Raw genomic sequence first — 17,874 nt, 5'->3', positions numbered from 1 at the left:
ACAGAAACCACGGCTAGCTGACTGTCGTTCGATTGAATCACGACCTGACGAGACAACGACGTTGGTAGTTGATGGGCGTTAATGATTGCACAATTAATTATCCTGCCGAGCAGCGCCGGCATAAAGACAAGTGACCGGAAGCGGGCTTCCTAAACGGCACGATGTTTGATCGATAGCGAAAATCAAGCCGAGTGGTCGTGGATGGATCGCTGTGATTAGATCACAGGCGAACGAGACATGCCGTGGTACTATCGTTCCGTTGACAGGTGTTTTGGTCGAGTGTCACTCAGGGTTGCTCGCGCCTCAGTCGATCGGTTCTCATTTCCTTCAACATACTAAATTTGTGTAGTAGTCAGTACATACAGTGTCTTGATTACTTCTCAAGTTTGGCAGTTTTATGAAAATTTGATCGTCCAGCAGATCAACAGTTTAGTGATATTTTCGAACCAAAATCATCAAAATATCAATATTGGAACCAGCCGGGAATACATGGTCGAACAAAGTTCTTCCTTGTATGGTCTGGTCTAACAAAGTTTCTAGATCTAACAAAGTTCCTCCATGCAAGCTATTGATCATTGTGGGCTTCTGTCGAGATTTCATGTTTCGAGGCCCATCATGGCACTATTAAATGCATGTGCGAATCCAACCAAATTGATTACACTTTTTTTTACTACGATTTTCTATGGTGTATTGAAAACAAGACACTTTAAAAGCATCCTCAATCCATTTAATGGGCATGTAGGAATGGTGTGGATGATGTCCATGTCCATTTCGCGGTTCTGAATTTTCTTTAAATTATCTGAAACTCCGGTCCGTTAAACACTGCTCGAATGATGGACGAAACATTTCATGATTATTTTTTAAATGCCACTTTAAACCCCGGGCTCACTAGTGAGCGCATTTGAATGAGTATGAGACGCCTTCATTCAGTTATTTTGATGAATTTAAATACGTTCGTGTCCGAAATCATTCACAGATGATTCAAATCGTCCTGGACAACCGCTCTTTCCTTTCAATACAAATGCGCGTCAACCACAGATGCTACGTACACGAAGCCGGTCGAAGATTGATAGATAAAAAGTGGCGACATGTAAAGTACTGTGTGTCGCGTACATGGAAATGTACAAATTTTCCACGAGCAAGTTGGGTGACAATGATTTGCTACAAAACAACAAGTGCACCCGAAAAATATTTCATCTATGACGGGCGGACGGGTTTCGTCCGTTTTCGTCCCAGGCATAGGTAACAAGGGGTGGGCATGGAGTGCACAATGCGGAGTATGTGCTTCAAAAATTGCACACTCGCGCGCGCCGAAACAGGAGTTTTGATTCCGCGAGGATCGCCGGGAGGCTCTGGAATGCCCGAGTATCCGGTGAGCTGTTGATCGAGTGAGACAGAAACACTCAAAGAGAGCGAGAGAGTGAGAGAGCGAGCGATCGAAGCGAAGGAAAACAATTTCGTGTTTCTGTTTCAAAATAGCATTTGTAAGCATAAATCGTTGCGCAGGGGCTGCTCGTGAGCGTGGCGCATATGCTGTGAAAAATGGCGACAAAACACAGCCCATCCCCACCACCCCACCGCTCGCCTGCATCCTTTGGCCGGATTACGGTGAAGCAAATATTTCACTTCATGTTCCGCGCGTCGTCCCTCCATCCCGCGTGTACCGGAAGTGGCCTGTCAAAATTCAACGAATGTGTTGTGCTGCCTTACATTTTACACCTCTCTCGCTCGTTCACTCACTCCTCCACCTCTCCATCTCTCTCACCGGTACCTAGGGATGTGCTTTGAGGTTACGGTCGTTTATCTCGTGAAGAAAAACAATACTCCGGCGTAGGGAATGGGCACGTGTGTTGTCTGGCGCGTCGTCGACGCAAACACAAAACATGTAATCTTGGTTCGGGTTTCATTAGGTGTTTAGTAACCTTGTTTTTTGGGGGGGGACCGCCCACCCATGTGGCCATGTGGTGGCGGAAATAGACGGCGAGGTGAGTAAATTGTTGCACACCTCAACATTAACACCATGTCGAACAGCCCGACTGAACACGCGGCCAGAGTAGGCCGAGCAATGCAGCTCGCAGTGCGTACGCGGGAACGTTCCTGTACTCGCAGGATGTGCCATGGTGGTGTGCGCGTGTGTGTGAAGTGGTTTCACGCTCAAAGTCAATGTCTGTAATTATTTATGTGAAATTATTAGGCATTAGCATGTACAGCTTGTGTTTTCGGAGCAATCATAATGAATTCTAACAACGGTGATAAATCACCCCCGGAGCACGAGCAGCCCCAGCCTTCTTGCCCGGACTTCCGTTTACAGGGGCGGTCAATAGCACAGACACACGCAGACACGCTAGCGGACCCATAAATAACCACCGTCGGTTGCTTGATTGCATTCCCCGGAGACTATTTTGCTGGCCTTGGCCGTGCGTGTGCAGGCGTTGTGTGGGCCTGGCTCCCATGGCGAAAGTCGTGGGTGGTAAACTGCGGGACTTCGACTTGGAAAAGACCTTCCGTCTAGCGTGTCCCGTGGTGAAGTGGTGCGTGAGCTATGATTAGAACATTGAATCGAGGCAAACATATGGGCGAACATTGGGCAATATCTCGAGGAGTCCCGGGAATCGAACATCGATTTCGTCTTTTTATTAGAAACATCCTCCCATTTCAACCCACATCGGTTAGGTACTTCTTAACTGTAACTTGGATTGGATTCGCAATATCCTTGATTTTGACAGCTGTCACTTTGCACAAGCCCTTCAATCCATTTTTATCCCAATCGGGTCAGATTTTAGCTCGTAATGAGGTGTACCGAACATGAAAGGTGGCAAATCAACAAATTAAGCCCTTGAGCTGATGTAGATTGCGAAATGTAACCTCTTCGCTTGACAAGTAGGACAACACACTTTAAAGTGCAATTTGGAGCGCGGACCGGGGTCCCAAGTGCCAGTATCAGCGTGCCCATTACAATCGAAAATGGCGCCATTCTGATGCTCAAAAGTCCATGATACTAGCAGAAGTAGACAGAGCGCGCTGACAAGAGATGCTCGACGCCGCCAGACCCTTAGCAAAAACCCCAAATCTCCCGAGCTCGTCAGCTTTCCGGTTGCGATGCAGCCCACCGGCGTGGGAAGTACGACTTCGGGCTAAATCAAGGCGGCCGGCGGGAAGCCACTTCGAGTGGGAAGGCTTCTCTCGTCCGGCGGTGGACCGCTAGGGCGGATGGAAACAATACTTACAGCTTTGACAAAGTGCCTCCGGACGGCGAGTCCTCCAACACTCGTAAGGGTCCCAACGGTTCCCGGGCGTTCGTTCGAGTCATATTTTAACCACAGTCCTCTCACTCTCTCACTCTCTCGGACCCTTTCCAACACTGTTTCTAGTGCCTCTGGACAGTTTAACAGGACGCCGTGGGCGCGCTCATGGAAGGGTAAAATCTGTTCGCTCGGATGTGCTTCCGTTTGGAGAGGCATGCCCAGGAAGTACACGGTTCCGGGCGAGGAACCAAGGGCTTCGGCCCTTTGAGAGAATGCCATCGACACACACACACACACACACATGCACAGGCTGCGTTCGTTTGGAGGAAATGACAAATGTGCACCCAATAGCCCGTGGTCTTCCATGCGTCTTCCGGTGCTCCTTGTCCCGTACACACACACTCCGTCATCCTGGCACCACCCGCGCTCGTGCGTGTGTGTGTGCTTAATTGAATGAATGGCTAAACGATATCGTTGCCGTCTTGTTGATTTTCGAAATGATTCACTTTGGCGCTCTGCACTACGGGACCGCCAGGGACAGCGGGATCCGACCCGACCCGGGCTCGAAAGGGATGCTCCACTCGAGAAGCTCCGGTTCGGGTTAGTGGCCAGGCGTTGGTGGCCATAATACCATCAGGCACGGGAAAACAAATCGCGGCATTATTCGGAGACGTGTAAAATGGGTGGAGCACCACCAAAGCCTGCTGGAAGCTGGAATTTGTCCTGGAAATGAGCACCGAAGCGGCAGCAAAATTTAAATCACCGTGGAAACCGTTGGATGCTACCGAAAGTTGGCGTCTCCCGAGGAACGGGGAGCTGAAAGTTGTTCCAACTGCTTTCAACGCCCGAATATTAATCCGGCCACACACACAGGCGCGCGCGCTCACACTGGAAATAATGGGGAATAATAAATGTAATGATGTCTCGCTTTATGCCCTCTGCCGGAAACGTCGAGAGCCCACGACGGCGACGACGGGGTGGTGTGTCGGGACGCGCGCCCTTTATTAGGATGCATTTGCCGGCGGAAGGCGGTTTTCCCCTCTGTCGCCAGGAATCCCGCAACTCCGCGGGAGCCGAGGAAAAGTTTTTGGACGATGCCTGCAGCAAGTCAGTCAGTGACGATGGGTGCGGATCCGGGTGCGAGAAATGTGCCCCGGTCGGTCGGACTAAAAGGCGGCTCGGCTCCGGCATTGAAAGGTCTAACAAATGGTAATAAATAATTTTCCATCATTACATTTATTGTCCGCGCTTAAAGCAATCATAAGTGTAGGGCCTGAAAGGGCAGGCATTCGTTAGCCAAATTGGATAGTTTCCAGGGTCCGCTGCATGCACCCTGGAACGGGCGCCATCGTGTTCTCCTTGGAGGACCTTGGGCTGTGGCGGGAGATACGAATCCTGTACAAAAGGTTTGACGAATTTCGGTAATTAAAACTAGCTGAAGGGAAAAGTAGCTCCAAAGGACTACTGAGCATAGGGCTTGATCTTTTTGAATAAAGTCCGAAATGAAAAGAAAACTTTACTAAACTAAGCATTACTAATAATTCATATTTTGGTTCTTCGAAGGCAGCAAACATGTTTCAATAGAAGAGTGAAAAAAAACTCATGAATATGTTTGACAACATTATCCAATGTGAAGATTGCGAATTTCATCACTTTAACAAGCAAAACGTTTTATGTGTACTCGTTCCCTTCCAGCGGCCAGACGAACGCTGCACGGGAGCGTCATCGTCTTAATGGAACTATATGATGTTCTAATGAAAATAGTTGGCCCAACGATATAGGGACGATGAGTTGATTTGAATTATGATGCCGGAATAGCACTGCACCGAGAAGAGTTTTGCGTTGCTGTTAGAAGAAGCTGGGAACCGTCGTGGGACCAACACTTTCTACTTGCTGCGTAGAAGCTCTCGAGTACGATCGGGAGAGAGAAAGCGCATCCATTGTGCTTACTTTTCCTCCACTTACAACCGCACGGAGGAGCTGACAGTGTGTTTGATCAAATATTTCGTACGTATTTCTTCCACATTTGCGTCTCGGTGTATGATGTTTTAGCAAACGGGAACGACGTCGGGAACGAGACAATCATACTTCAACCACTGAACGGTGGAGCTAATAAAGTATGCACATCACCGGAGATTCGCATTCTTCCCCAAGGACATCAGCTATTGTGCTGAAGCATGGTTTGAAACTAATATAAACCATGGTTTTTGTTTTTTTAAGTAAACAAGCTTGCAAGCACCAGTCGGTAAATGGTTCCATGTGAGAGGTAGTGAACAACGTGCCACATAATTCGGACGGCTGGTGGCCGTGTGCTGTACGTCGACATTTTGTATTCATGCTCATTAATCATGAGCTCATGAGTATTACGCATGGTGCAGCCATGCAGCCGAATTAGAGTGGGATCATTTCCGAGCGATTTAGTATTCGACAGAGCAGTAATCGAAAAGCATATGTAATGAGGGATAATCTGTTCAGGCATGGTTCAGGAGGGATTCATGGGACAAATTTATCTCCCTCCCGGTCGTTGTATGATGACACGGAATATGGTCGAGTTGAGCTTTGGAGTTCACGGAAGGCTTCTACGGTGTTAAAATTGTTTAGACAATTCTATTCATAACAATAGTTACCATTAATCGTTTAATATTCAATGATTTTTGCTCATGGCGTCTCAGAGTGATCCTCATATGAAACGAATTCTAATTAGTATTTAATAATTATTAGAGTAAAATTTTATTAGAGCCAATGCACTGGACCTCCGTTCCGTCATTGGCGCGTTAAACCGTGACGCGCCTAGCGACTTCCTTCTGTACGACGTAGAATTTGTTTTTGGTCCCAAGCAGGCCCAAAATTACCGCCCCGGTCTCGATCAGTACGTTGACCGGAATGATGCAGAGTGCACCGCACAGACAGGCCACCGACTTGAGCACTCCGAAGCGATGCAACGGGAATGACTTGATCACTCCGAACAGGTACATGTAAGCGTTGCAGCCAGCCACGAAGGCATTCACGTATTCGACCAGGATCGGGCAAGGGATCGGATAATGGTGGGCGATGAACACGCCATTCGCTACGGCCAGCGGCATGGTGATCCACGAGTAGAGGCTGATACCGAGCAGCAGCTTGTTGATCGGCGGGATCTTCGGCGATCGCACTACCAGCAGGATGCCCTGTAGCCAACGTTTGCGCTGTTGCAGAAAGTCGACCAGCGTGAACGGGGACTTCTCGTGCATTTCGCCCTCGATAAAGTCGAAGGTGTACCCGAGGGCGTAGGCACGCATCGCGAAGAAGCAATCCTCCGCGAGCGAACCGTCGATCCCGTTATCGAACGATACGTCCTTTTCGGCCTGCAGCTGAGCTACCACGTAGCTACCCTTCCAGCCGAACAGGGGCTTGTGGAACAGCTTGAACTGGAGCCGCAGCTTACCCATGTCGTCCGACACCCGGAAGCTATCGGCGAGCGTAGTCAGCCAGTTGACGACGTGGCCGTTGGCGTACGTGACCAGTCCCTGCCCGAACGGGTGCCGACCGGTGAGCACGAAGTTTAGAATGCCTCGAACACTGTGCGCGGTCAGCAGTGTCTCCTCGTCCAGGTGCACCACCCAGGTGTCGCGGTCACTCAACACGTCGACGTGTTTCTCGAGGCAATACTGAAGGGCGCGAGCCTTAAACATAGCGCCACTCGTCGTCCGGTACTCCTTCGGCACGACGATCTCCCGGGTGCGATGGTTCTTTGGTATCCCGATTGGGCGATCCGTTACCACCTCCAGCAGGAAGTTCGATAGCCCTGCCTCGGTGCAGGTGTGCAGGTTGCGCCGTACGTTCGATTGCACCAGATCCGGGTACTCACCACGCGTGACCACCCGCAGACAGATGAACGGTGCCAGGAGCGGACAGCCACTAAGCACCACCTTTTCCCGGAACGCATTGTAGACCGTTAGTCCGAAGAAGTTGAACAGTACCTGAGGCAGCGCCAGCAATGTGGGCAACCGGAGCAGATACAGGGCAATGGTTGTGACGGTTCCGTATTCGGCCCACGGATCAATCGACAGCCCGGTGCTGGCGGGTAACACCTTAAACACGACGGTAATCGTTACCAAAAGTAGTGCACAGTGCAGTAGGTGTTTCCACACGGAGTTGGACATTTTTGTGGCGTCCGATAAGCCGATTACTTTACGATAAGCCTTCTACGATGGGGTTTGGCTTACTTTGATTAGACGGTGGAGCTTGGTGCTGTCATTTACACTGCAGCACGAATGTTTTGGATCATTTCAAACGAAGCATCGGCACCATCACCAGCGAGAGTTCTTGCAAGTAATTATCGAAATAAAACAGAAAACTTAACTAAATGTTTACAAACAAAGCATGCTAAGCGAATTCTTATGCACTGCAGAAACCCCAAAAAAAAATGTTTACTTTCGAAAGGTGTTGCGCTTTTCCGGTGTGTGTGTGTTTTATTGGATTTCCGGAAGTTCAAAGCCTGCTTTTGGGGAGTGGCGAACCTTCGCATGCTTTTCTTTTCGAACCGGTCCTTCCGGTTACGATCTCATTTGCCGCCACTTTTCACGTTATGTTCGGGCTTACTTTTGCCCCAGTTTCCCCAGAGTCAGGCTCAGGGCGGAAAGGCGAAAGGAAGCGGAAGTGGTGCTGAATTCTAAAGGAAAACAGTCAAGCGTTTCGCGCTTGGAAAAGAGAAACAGAAAAAGAAACACAACGGACAGAAAAGGAATGAAACTTGTATAGCAAGAAGCCTACCAAAGGAAAGCGTTGTACCGATTCAAAATCTTTTAATCACTTGAATAACACACTTCACTTCAGTCAGAGATGGAGCAGAAAAGAAACATGAGAAAAAGACGGACGTAAAGATACCGCCGGCCAAGATTTCGCCGAGGCCAGGGGGCCCCAGGACTTTACACTTGGGTGAGTAAATTTCCCGCCGCTCCTTATGACCGGACCGGGCCGGGGCTTTTACTTTATTTCTTCGGGCCACCCAGCCACTGTTCGCCGGAGCAGCCACCGGTGCCAGCGACAGAAAGTTTTATGTGCGTCGTCGTCCTTTTTTTTTTGGTTCGCTTTTTTAGTATTTTGTTAAGACGGTCGTCGGGCCAAACGGTGAACTTGCCGAGCGCAACTGCCACCTCAGAGGGCTGGGCGCCGGGTACAACCCGTGAACGCGTTTTGCGCTCTGTCTGTCGCCCCGGCCTGTCTTAGCAAACTTCTTATCAGTTGCTTCAGCCACCATCCTCTGGCACCGCTACCTGGTGGCGGTACCGTTCGGCAATCTCTTTTATTTTGCATCACCTCGGTGTTTCCAATTTCAAGGCTCTACGAGGGCCGTTCTCGGTTGAGCCGTTCATCAAAGGGCGGCCCATTTTTACAGCGTCGTAACCTTAATTTAAAAACTTTTACTTAGCCTCGGCGTGGCGCAATGCAACACTACGAAACGCGGCAGGCCCTCTACACACATATACACGCTTTGTTTGGTTTAACTTTTTGCCGTTGCTTAGCTTCTTCAGGGTGAGTTGGTCAACTGGGAGGTCAGCGTTGGCTAAAGACCGTCGCAGTAACCTTTGAACTCCACGATGTGCCTACTAAGACTATGAGCTTAACGGAAGAAAATTGTTTCTGCCATAGTGCTCGGTTGGCGTTGTGAATATTTAACCCTTAAGGCCCGTTTACACGTAACGATATAGTTAAGTATTTGAATACCAACTTTGCTTTTTAAAAAACACACTTAACAAATTTATTCTTCTTTTGAGAGCGAAACTAACGAGACTGTTGAATGATCTGCTCTGGTCGAAGGCTGGAGAAGAACTGGCTGGTCCCGCTGGAGACGCGATCCACGATCTTACTCGTCGATGTTGACATCATCGTTCGATCGTCGCGACGGCTTTCATGGTCCATGGTGACTCATCGACGTCGGTCGTCTCGGCATGGGCCATGTTGACATCATTGGTCGTCTGGCTTGCTTCCTGTATCGGCGTCACCGATGATCCGGATGTGGCCTTGGCTGACTCATGATCGTTGGATGTGATGTTACGTCACGGCTCGTCGTGGTATCGGTAGCATTGGGGTGTATGGCACATAACTATATATCTGAACGATGCCTTGTATGAGACCAATCGTAACGATATATCGTTACGTGTAGACAGCAAAAAAGTACCAATTTGCTTGTATACGACCATAGTTTCAGATCAAAAAAATTGAATGCGCCGAGCATCAATTTCGGTCCAATGGATCCAATCTCCATACATGTGTGCGTGTGCTGACGGTGGATATACATGTGTGCCTGTGTGGATGTTGTTTTGAATGTTTTTAAAGCAAAAGTTTAACGTGAGAATAATGGCTTCGCTTTAAAAGCCATTTCCTCGACCACTGGGACTGATAAGTACTCTTGGCACGTTCTATTTTTTGTACGATGCTTGGTTATAGTTTTTGCTCGTTGCTCGAATATACACTTCTGAATTTCGCTACTGATTGTTTTTATTTTTGCCAAAATTCTCTGCTATTTTCGTAACGCTCCACTAATATTGCGTCGCAGCTTTGGTTGCTGTTTTTGCTCGCCATTAAACAACGCTCGAGAATTGTGGTTGGATTGCGCGCAGAAGAAGTAATGAAAATATTAGTTTTTTGTCGTTTGCCCGCGCGTTCTCACGTAGAAGCGATTCACTTTTTGCACTGAAAGTGCACTGAATTGTAATGGAGTATTTTTGCATAAAGTTTTGCAGCCGTCCGTCAGGCGGCCCAATTTCTGACCAGCGAACAACAAACATCTTATTCTTCGGTGCATGCCCGCCAACCCCTTTTTTGTGGCCCTTTTTTTCTTCTTCGCAATAATACATTATTCAAAGAGAGTGCAAAGAAAACGTATAATGAAATTAAAACACAAGAAACAGATGGAAAACGCAGAGCCGGAAATTGAGGGCGCGCAGGAAATAAACCGTTAAGCTTATCGAAGCCCGCCGTATCCTTTTGCCGGTGCCGGTGGGTGTGGGAGAACGCCTGAGGCCAAAGAAAATAGTGGAGCGACAAGCGGAGAGTGCAAAAATTACTATAACACGCCACCAACACGCCCCACGCCACGGAAGAGGATCTTTCGCTCTAGAAAGTGATTAAAATTTGCATCGCTCTGTGGAAAGTCCTGGCAAACGAGCACATTTTTATGTGCCCCATCCTTTAGTTTGGTACGATTTTTGTTTTCTTCCTTCAACGCGCCAAACAGCCAACCAGCTAGGCCAGGTCCCCGTTTTGGGCGGAAATGGTCTGAATTTTATTTAATTTTAATTTCTCACGCATGGCAAAGCTTTCGCAGCGATGCAGTTTCAGTGGGCCATTTAAAACCAACAGAACACAGAACGCCACCTCTCAATCGCCCGGGTTTCTTAGCCCGAGTGAGCGATTCAGTCGTTCAGACGCAAATGGAGCTACGATAAAGAAGTTTTCCCATTGCCGAAGAAAGTGTCTTGCTGGGGCCCATTCGCTATTCACAGATGTTTGGACGTACTCTACTCTTGCTTCTACACCGTGGTCCGTGGCTAGGTTCTCCGAGTGAGGCACGCGGATGACCGTCGCTGCCCGCAAACCAAACACTCTCACACCGAACCGTCGCCGGTGAACTACATTATTTTCCGCACAATTTAGTTCGATTTGAACAATCACCCGACCATCTGTTGGACGGGAATCGATGTGGGATCATAAATTGAAAGTTTCACCATACACTCTACACTCCACAAGTCCCGGACCGAAAGGACGCTTCTCGACGGGACGTGTCCCGACGTGGCACGGGCTATATTCACCGCTCGCCGATGATGTCAAAAAGTCGAAGGACATTTGTCGTCCGGTCCCGGGGCCACCAAAGGGTTTGGGTCGCATTTCGTTTTTTTCTATCATCGATTTCGTTCTCGTTGTGTGTTTTATCATGTTTCGTCTTGCGCTGGTTGGCGCTGATGTTGATCGAACAGGATTCGAGTTTTGAAAAACTAAAAGATGGAGGTTGATAATAAACGGAGGAACGATCCGTAGGAATGGGATGCGCCGGGTGTGCCGATATTGTTGCGATCCTGCTACTATTGTTTTCGAACGGCACGGGAAAAAAGGACTCTCCAGAGAGTGGGGTAGTAGAAAAGTGGAAACGAAAGTGATTTTGATAGTGAAATGTCTTTGAGACGTGTCCCTAGTGAGACATGGTGCGAGTTGTGGGCAGTGTGTCGGTTCCGCGAATGTCTGTCTCAGTCTCATTGTCGCGAATAAACTGTTTTTATTTTGGGCTCTAAACTTGTACAAGTTTATGGGTAGAGCCCAAAATAAAAACAGTTTATTCGCGACACTCATCGTCTTAAACAAACTAATGTAATATGGAGTCATTTCCATCAGCCATTCGCAGCACAGCAGAATGCAGTATTAATCGCCAGTAAACGGTGATAAACGTTACGAAAACGGTCGCCTTGACCAACTTTGCCGATTTATTCCGTCGCCGGCGCAGGATGGGATGGCGCACCTGATGCGCGCCTCGGCACGTTGACACGTTTTGACAAACCCTTCGAAACTTTTCCAAAGACTCTAACGTATCGCCCGTGGGACGGGGTGGTGGCCGCTGGAAGTCAGGAATTTTATTTCGAGTGGCGTACGGCTTAAAAAGTTCCAAACGAAAACTTTTCTATCTTCTCGATCCCGGTCGGGCTAGCCGGGCTCGGCCGAGTCCTTTCGTCGATGAAGCAATTTTGATCGGTCGATTGATGAAATGAATTTAATTTTGAAACCGTACCCGAGTGCCAGACTGCCAGACCGGTCCTGGGCCCGCGGACTGGCACGAAAATTGGTTTTGCCGATTGTCGGACGACCCCAGCGGGTGGAAAAATATCAAAAGGAAAAGGAAAAGCAAAGTTTTCCGCTACCTTCAAGGCAACAGCAAGATGTAAAATCGGTCGCCAAACTTTTAATCCTTTGCCAGCTGCCGGTTTGCCCCGGGACTTCTTTCGATGGTAATAAAAAAATTCTTCCTTTCGGAAAAAGGAAAATCCCGTTCGGTGAAGGTTCCCTCTACCGTCGGCCAAACTGTGACGAATGCGAAATGGCCACCCAACACAGCTGCCGGTACACGGTGGGCTTTGGTGGGCTTTTGCTTTCATTTCGAAGTTTTCCCGGAACCCGCAGTTCCGTCCGCGTCTGCGGCGTCTAGAGAGACACCTAGACGTAGGTGGCTCTTCCGGTTTCCCCCCTCCCCAAAGGGGGGACGATTTTTGCGGATTTATTTTTCCGGCGTTTCCAGCCCAACGGCGGGCTGCTTCCGGTAGCCCGCCGGCAACGTATTGTGAACCCTTTTTTATTTCCCCCGAAAACCCCGGAAGTCCGGGTTGAAGAATGTTGCCCAAAAGGTTTGTGATCAATCGTGCCGGGTTTCGCGCCTCTTTTTTGCGGGGGGGAGGACAACCAGTTCACAAACAATGCTGTTCCATTTCGGGCCGCCGGTACGGCATCGTCGCAGTCAAAACTTTACAATGTTTTCCAATGTGCCACCACGTGCCGGGAACATGCCGCGCGCGCACTTCGATCTCGACAAACTCGGGCCCGTGGCTCTGGCCCATTCCTGTTAGAGGCCAGATTTTTGAGCAAAAGTTTACAAATATTCCGACATGCCTCCGATGAAAGCACTCACGAAAGGCGCGTCGCGTGTGCGTTTCTTTTGGTCTCGTTTGGAAATTTGAAAACTTTCCGGTTTTTTTTAACCATTTGTTCCGCTGAGATTGTCATCCGGGGCGCGAGCGGCCGACCCTGGGAAGTTTCTTGGGAATTTCGGGTTGCGCAGAACATATATGAACCGGCCGTGCTCGACGTTTGAATGTGATACACGTTTCGTATTAGCTTTGGAAAACAATTTCCATATGTGTAACATTTTGTTTTGGGCCGCCAACATTCTTCACGTTGCTGGTGATTCTACCAGGCCGACCTTGTAGGTGTTTCTATTTTCAGCGATATTAATTTATGAATTTGGAAGCTTTAAGGGAAGCCCTTTTCCCCGCAAATGCCGTCTGTTTGGCTTACGTACTGGCTTATGGTTCATCGTTGTGTGCGCTCCACAGACTGGGTCTGATATTTGACGACACTTGTGGCCGAAAGCTTCCACGGAATGCGCCGAAAAGGGATCACTTTATTTCTCACACACCTCCCTGCGATTTCGCGTCACGTAATTCATTTGCAATTCAGCGTCACTCGAGCCACTCGAGCGATCCAGTTGCCGGAAGCGGCTTATCTTGGTGCGGAAAAAATCGGTTGGTACCCCTCGGAAACCTTTTTGACTCCTACTTGGGCGGGAGAGCCTCAGCTTGGCGCCACCGATGGTTAGCGTAATGCTACTTATGGTGGATAATCCACGTTTACGTAAATGGGGGCACGTGTCTTGGTTGCGTTTTTTATCTTGCGTTGATACTTGTTACTTTCGCGAATCACCAGTTGCTTCGTGTGGGATGCGATTGTTGATGCACGTTGAAATTTTCATCATTTTTTTTCAATTTTGTGACAGGTTTAGGGCGTTTAAGCAAAGTAGCAATCATCGATAAGAAAAATGTAATTAACCATCAGTTCTTAAATAATAATGCTGCCTTTTACCTGACCGGGTTATACGAAGGCGTCATATATATGAGTTGGATGGTTGTTCTCGTCAATCTCTACTTTTAACCCACTGTGGGGTATTGCTAAAACATATAGGCGCTTCGTCAGTGCTGAACTTCAATATATCAATTAACCAGTGCCAACCAGCTTCGACTGTTCACTCGGACCCCTTATTGTGTCTAGTATTAAGTTTCTCATCTGCTTAGGATTAAGCTTAGTGTCAATTAGTTTTTGTGTTGACCGTCGACCGTTGACCGTTGAATACAGTCAATTTAAAAATATTAAATTAGCATACTAAATACAAAAAAAATCGGAACATTTTGGTTACAAACCTGGATTTAATACATAAGATAAATTATTTTAAGAATGCTACATTCGCTTATCAAATGCTGATGACGCAGGTTGCATGGTTTGTTGTTTTGGGATCTACGGCTTTTGGAAGCCTCTCGCTTTGGAACCGTGTTCTCCATTGAAGTTTGCCCTCTTCTCAGCACACAACGCGCTCGTCCTGTGGAGCATCCTTCGCTGTTGCGTTGCTTCGCCTAATTACGGAGAATGCACTGCGATGGTGCTGCTCACTGCATCCGAAGCAAGAGCAACACCAAAACGAGGGCGGCCCATTTTGCGCAAACTCGGGCAAATTTCGCAAACGCAGGGGAAAGTGTAACGCTGTGACCGAACTGTGGCTTCGGGTGCGAAACCATTTTTACGCGAGAGTCCAAAAGCCCGAAGATCGGGCATAAGAAACGAAACGAATACTCTGGCTTCGAGGTTCGGTTCGTGGACCGATGCTCCCGAAATCGGCTCGGGAAGAGTGCAGAACGCGCTGCATGTTCTCTCCGCAGGTGATTTCCCCGAAAAAAAAAATCCAAAAACTGAAATCTTCTTTTTCTGCAGCCCCTTGTGGGGTCAGTGGCGCGCTCTTGTTTTAATTATGTTTGCCTTTATTTTTAAGTGAATTAGAAATTACATTCTTTGTTTGCTATTCACCGCCACCTCAGGGTGGTGGTGAAGTGTAGACATTAACGAACTGTTGCGTATAGAGCAGAGCAGGCAATGAGGTCACACCGTGTCGAATGGAGCAACGCCTTGAGGCTTTCCCCATCGCCACACATCGTGTGCGCCATTTCGCCATGCTTTAAGACCCAGCCCAGCCAGGGCGACACTAGAGTATGTCATTTATTAAAGTAATTTATTTGTTTCACTCTCCCTCTTGGTGAGTGGAGAAAAAAAAAGAGGGAAAATCATGATGAATCGTCCCTCAACGCCACCTAGATCGGGGCTAACGGGCGGCCGGGGAAATTTGCAAACAAGCCACGACGACGACGGCGACGACGACGACGAGGAGTAAAAGGGCAAAGGATGCCGCGCTTCTTTCTACCTTTTTGCTGCAGGATACTCGAGAGACAAAAACGAAAGGCGAACGGCACGAGATAAGTAGGCTAATGGAATAGGGAAACAGGTTTTTGAGTGTTTCGTTGGCGAGATGAAAGTTCTGTATGAGTGTTTCGGGGCTGCGTCAACCACTTGCCGTACGTTAGATGTGGCTTCGCGTACAGCCCTGACCTAGGTCACACTGCCCGGCAGGACTTTAAACCCGAGCCCATGTTAATGTGGTTTAAAGGAGAGGAAGAAAAATAATCATGCGGAGCAGTGGCGGTGGGTGGTTTGTTCCCTCCAGACGGAGACGACTGTTCGTTAGGAGGTGTTAATGTTTGGCTGGGAATCGAAATGTTAACGATGGAATATATCTTCCTTAGGGTAAATAATTTTGCTCCCCTTGATGATGATCGATGCTGATGAAGATGGTGACGACGAAGGAAAAATATTATTGCAATTTTTTTATATTTACCAAGAATGTTTGATTTGAACGGGGTTGGGATGGGACGTCTTAAGAATAAACTAACAAGTCTTCGTAAGGATAACATATTTGCTGGAATCAATTAACATTTCTTCAAGCTCAGTGATGCAACCCAGAGTAATTCATGAAATAAAGTAATGAAGAATTCTAAAGAATTGAATCTTACAATATTTCAATCAGCTCACCAAAATAAAAACGAAATCATCAAAAGGATTTTTCCAATCGGAGAGTAAACCCTAGGCACCTTTCTGAAAAAAATCCAACAAAATTCACAGGTTTTAGCTTAGCAACACAACTCGTGGAGCTTAAAAGTTAGCAAATGAATAAATAAGGATCGCTTTATTACATTACGTTCGTCGCGAACGAACGGCGCACAGTCAGTCGCGTAAGCGCTTCTAAAACATCGACCACCCCCAAAAAGTGTTCCCACCGGGTTGGGTTGTGTTGGGATGTGTACTTTTTTCTCGTTCGCTGGTCCGATGCTCGACATCGAATTGCGCTGCACGTACGTGGGCTGGCCTGATGATGGGCTGTCGAGTGCCTATGAGACACGATTCAATCGGCGTTGAATGGGTACCATTAGATGGCATGAATAATAAATCAAAAGCATACGAGCATACACCGAGCAGCGGCGAGCGATGGCGAAGATGTTGCTGCTCACTTTTGAATAAATGATCCAACATTGACCGTCGTTGCGGCACGGAACGGAGCGAGTGCGGGGCGGGCATTGTCACAGTTTTTTGGACCCGTTACGATTGGCCGATGGAGCTGCGCAAATCGGTGACGACGATGCTCCGCAAAATGTTGCAACGAAAGTGTTGATTGATGCTGTTAGCGGCGAAAGCTTGAAGTGCGGCTTTTAAAGCTACCAAAGCTAAGGCCACAGTGTTTGTGTATTCCGTTTCATGTGCTTTTTAGGCCCCCCCAAAAAGGCCGTGAATATTGATTGTTTGAAGAGTTGTTTCTAATTTTATAAATTTTTACGACCTGGTACAAAAATGGGAACCGGTTTTGGCGCGAAGGAAGATAAAGTTACCAACGCAAGGATTACCGAGCGAACTTTGCGCCCCGGGAGGCCGGTCAGCGTTGCCGGCGGTGGCCGTGTAAGTTGTGGCGGGTTGCCGAAAAGAATGGAGAAAAGGCCCGTTAGTAACGCTTGACCGATCGACCGGCAACATGCTCCGAGCGCACACAAATAATGCACACCTGCGTAAGCTTACGCAAGCCAGCAAACTTTGACCAGCTCCGAGGACCGAGGCCCATTGATGTGATGCCTGCGAGGAAGAGCGCTCTTGGTGGGATGCGAGCAACCTTCGGAGCAATCGAACGCAACCGACTGAAACCGAAACTCGGAAACTTTATTTGTATAGCGAAGGAAAAGCGAACGCCCGGCACTTGCGTTGGGAACGGAACAGGCGGTAGACATAAATTCGCCTTCCCAGAATCAGCCCTATTATTGGACAGTTTTACTTCGAAGCAGAGCCTGGTTGGTAGTGCGTTCGAACACACCCGGGCCCGGGTCGATCGATGGATTCTATCGCCGGCGGGGGGCTGATTGAATAAGAAACCAACCGAACTTGGCTTCTCTTGGGCCAAAAAGTGACGTTACTGTGATAATTCAACAGAGTTTCGATTTTCAGGGCTCGTTCTCATTTGTTTTAGAAATTTATTTCTCTCCCTGGCAGCATGGCCAACCTACGCACTAGGCTGGGGTTTGATACTCGAACCGCCTCGTAAGCCGGGTTGTTGGCGATATTTGCTGGATTCTTTTTCTGTCTTCCCGAGGCCCAGCGGAATGGAAAATTAGTGATTGAATACATTACGAGCTTTGGCCCGATTTAATGGTTCATGCTGTCTTTTTTTTATTCATTCCTGTCCAGTCTGTGGCTTGCCACAAGAGGCGTGCTCCGCCTTGACCATCGCTTGAGGGCGGCAGTGAAAGTTTAGCCGCACGCGCTGATGATGGTGCCTGGTATTATTATACGAGCGTCTTCGGCCGAAACTTCATCCTGCCAATTCAGTCCGGCCGGAATCGGACGCTAATCCACGGGTAATAAATCTTCGCTTGCTTTCGGTTCGGGACCGCGGGCCCCGACTGTAACGGACATTTATTCGATGCCGCTGCACCCGCCGCCGCCGGCATTCTGATCATTCTTTGGTGGC

General features: G+C 48.4%; 1 protein-coding gene across 1 annotated transcript; it reads right to left on the bottom strand.

Moving 5' to 3' along the window:
- Window positions 1-6,019: 6,019 nt before the first annotated feature.
- Window positions 6,020-7,387, bottom strand: LOC128273439 (beta-1,4-mannosyltransferase egh-like). Its single transcript, XM_053011405.1, has one exon. The coding sequence runs from the start codon at window positions 7,385-7,387 to the stop codon at window positions 6,020-6,022; it is 1,368 nt and encodes a 455-aa protein (XP_052867365.1).
- Between the last annotated feature and the right edge of the window lie 10,487 nt (window positions 7,388-17,874).

This window comes from Anopheles cruzii, chromosome 3 (genome assembly GCF_943734635.1).
Source record: "Anopheles cruzii chromosome 3, idAnoCruzAS_RS32_06, whole genome shotgun sequence".
Lineage (NCBI taxonomy): Eukaryota > Metazoa > Arthropoda > Insecta > Diptera > Culicidae > Anopheles > Anopheles cruzii.
Note: the sequence above shows the minus strand (reverse complement) of the source record. Positions and strands in the feature narration are given on the sequence as shown.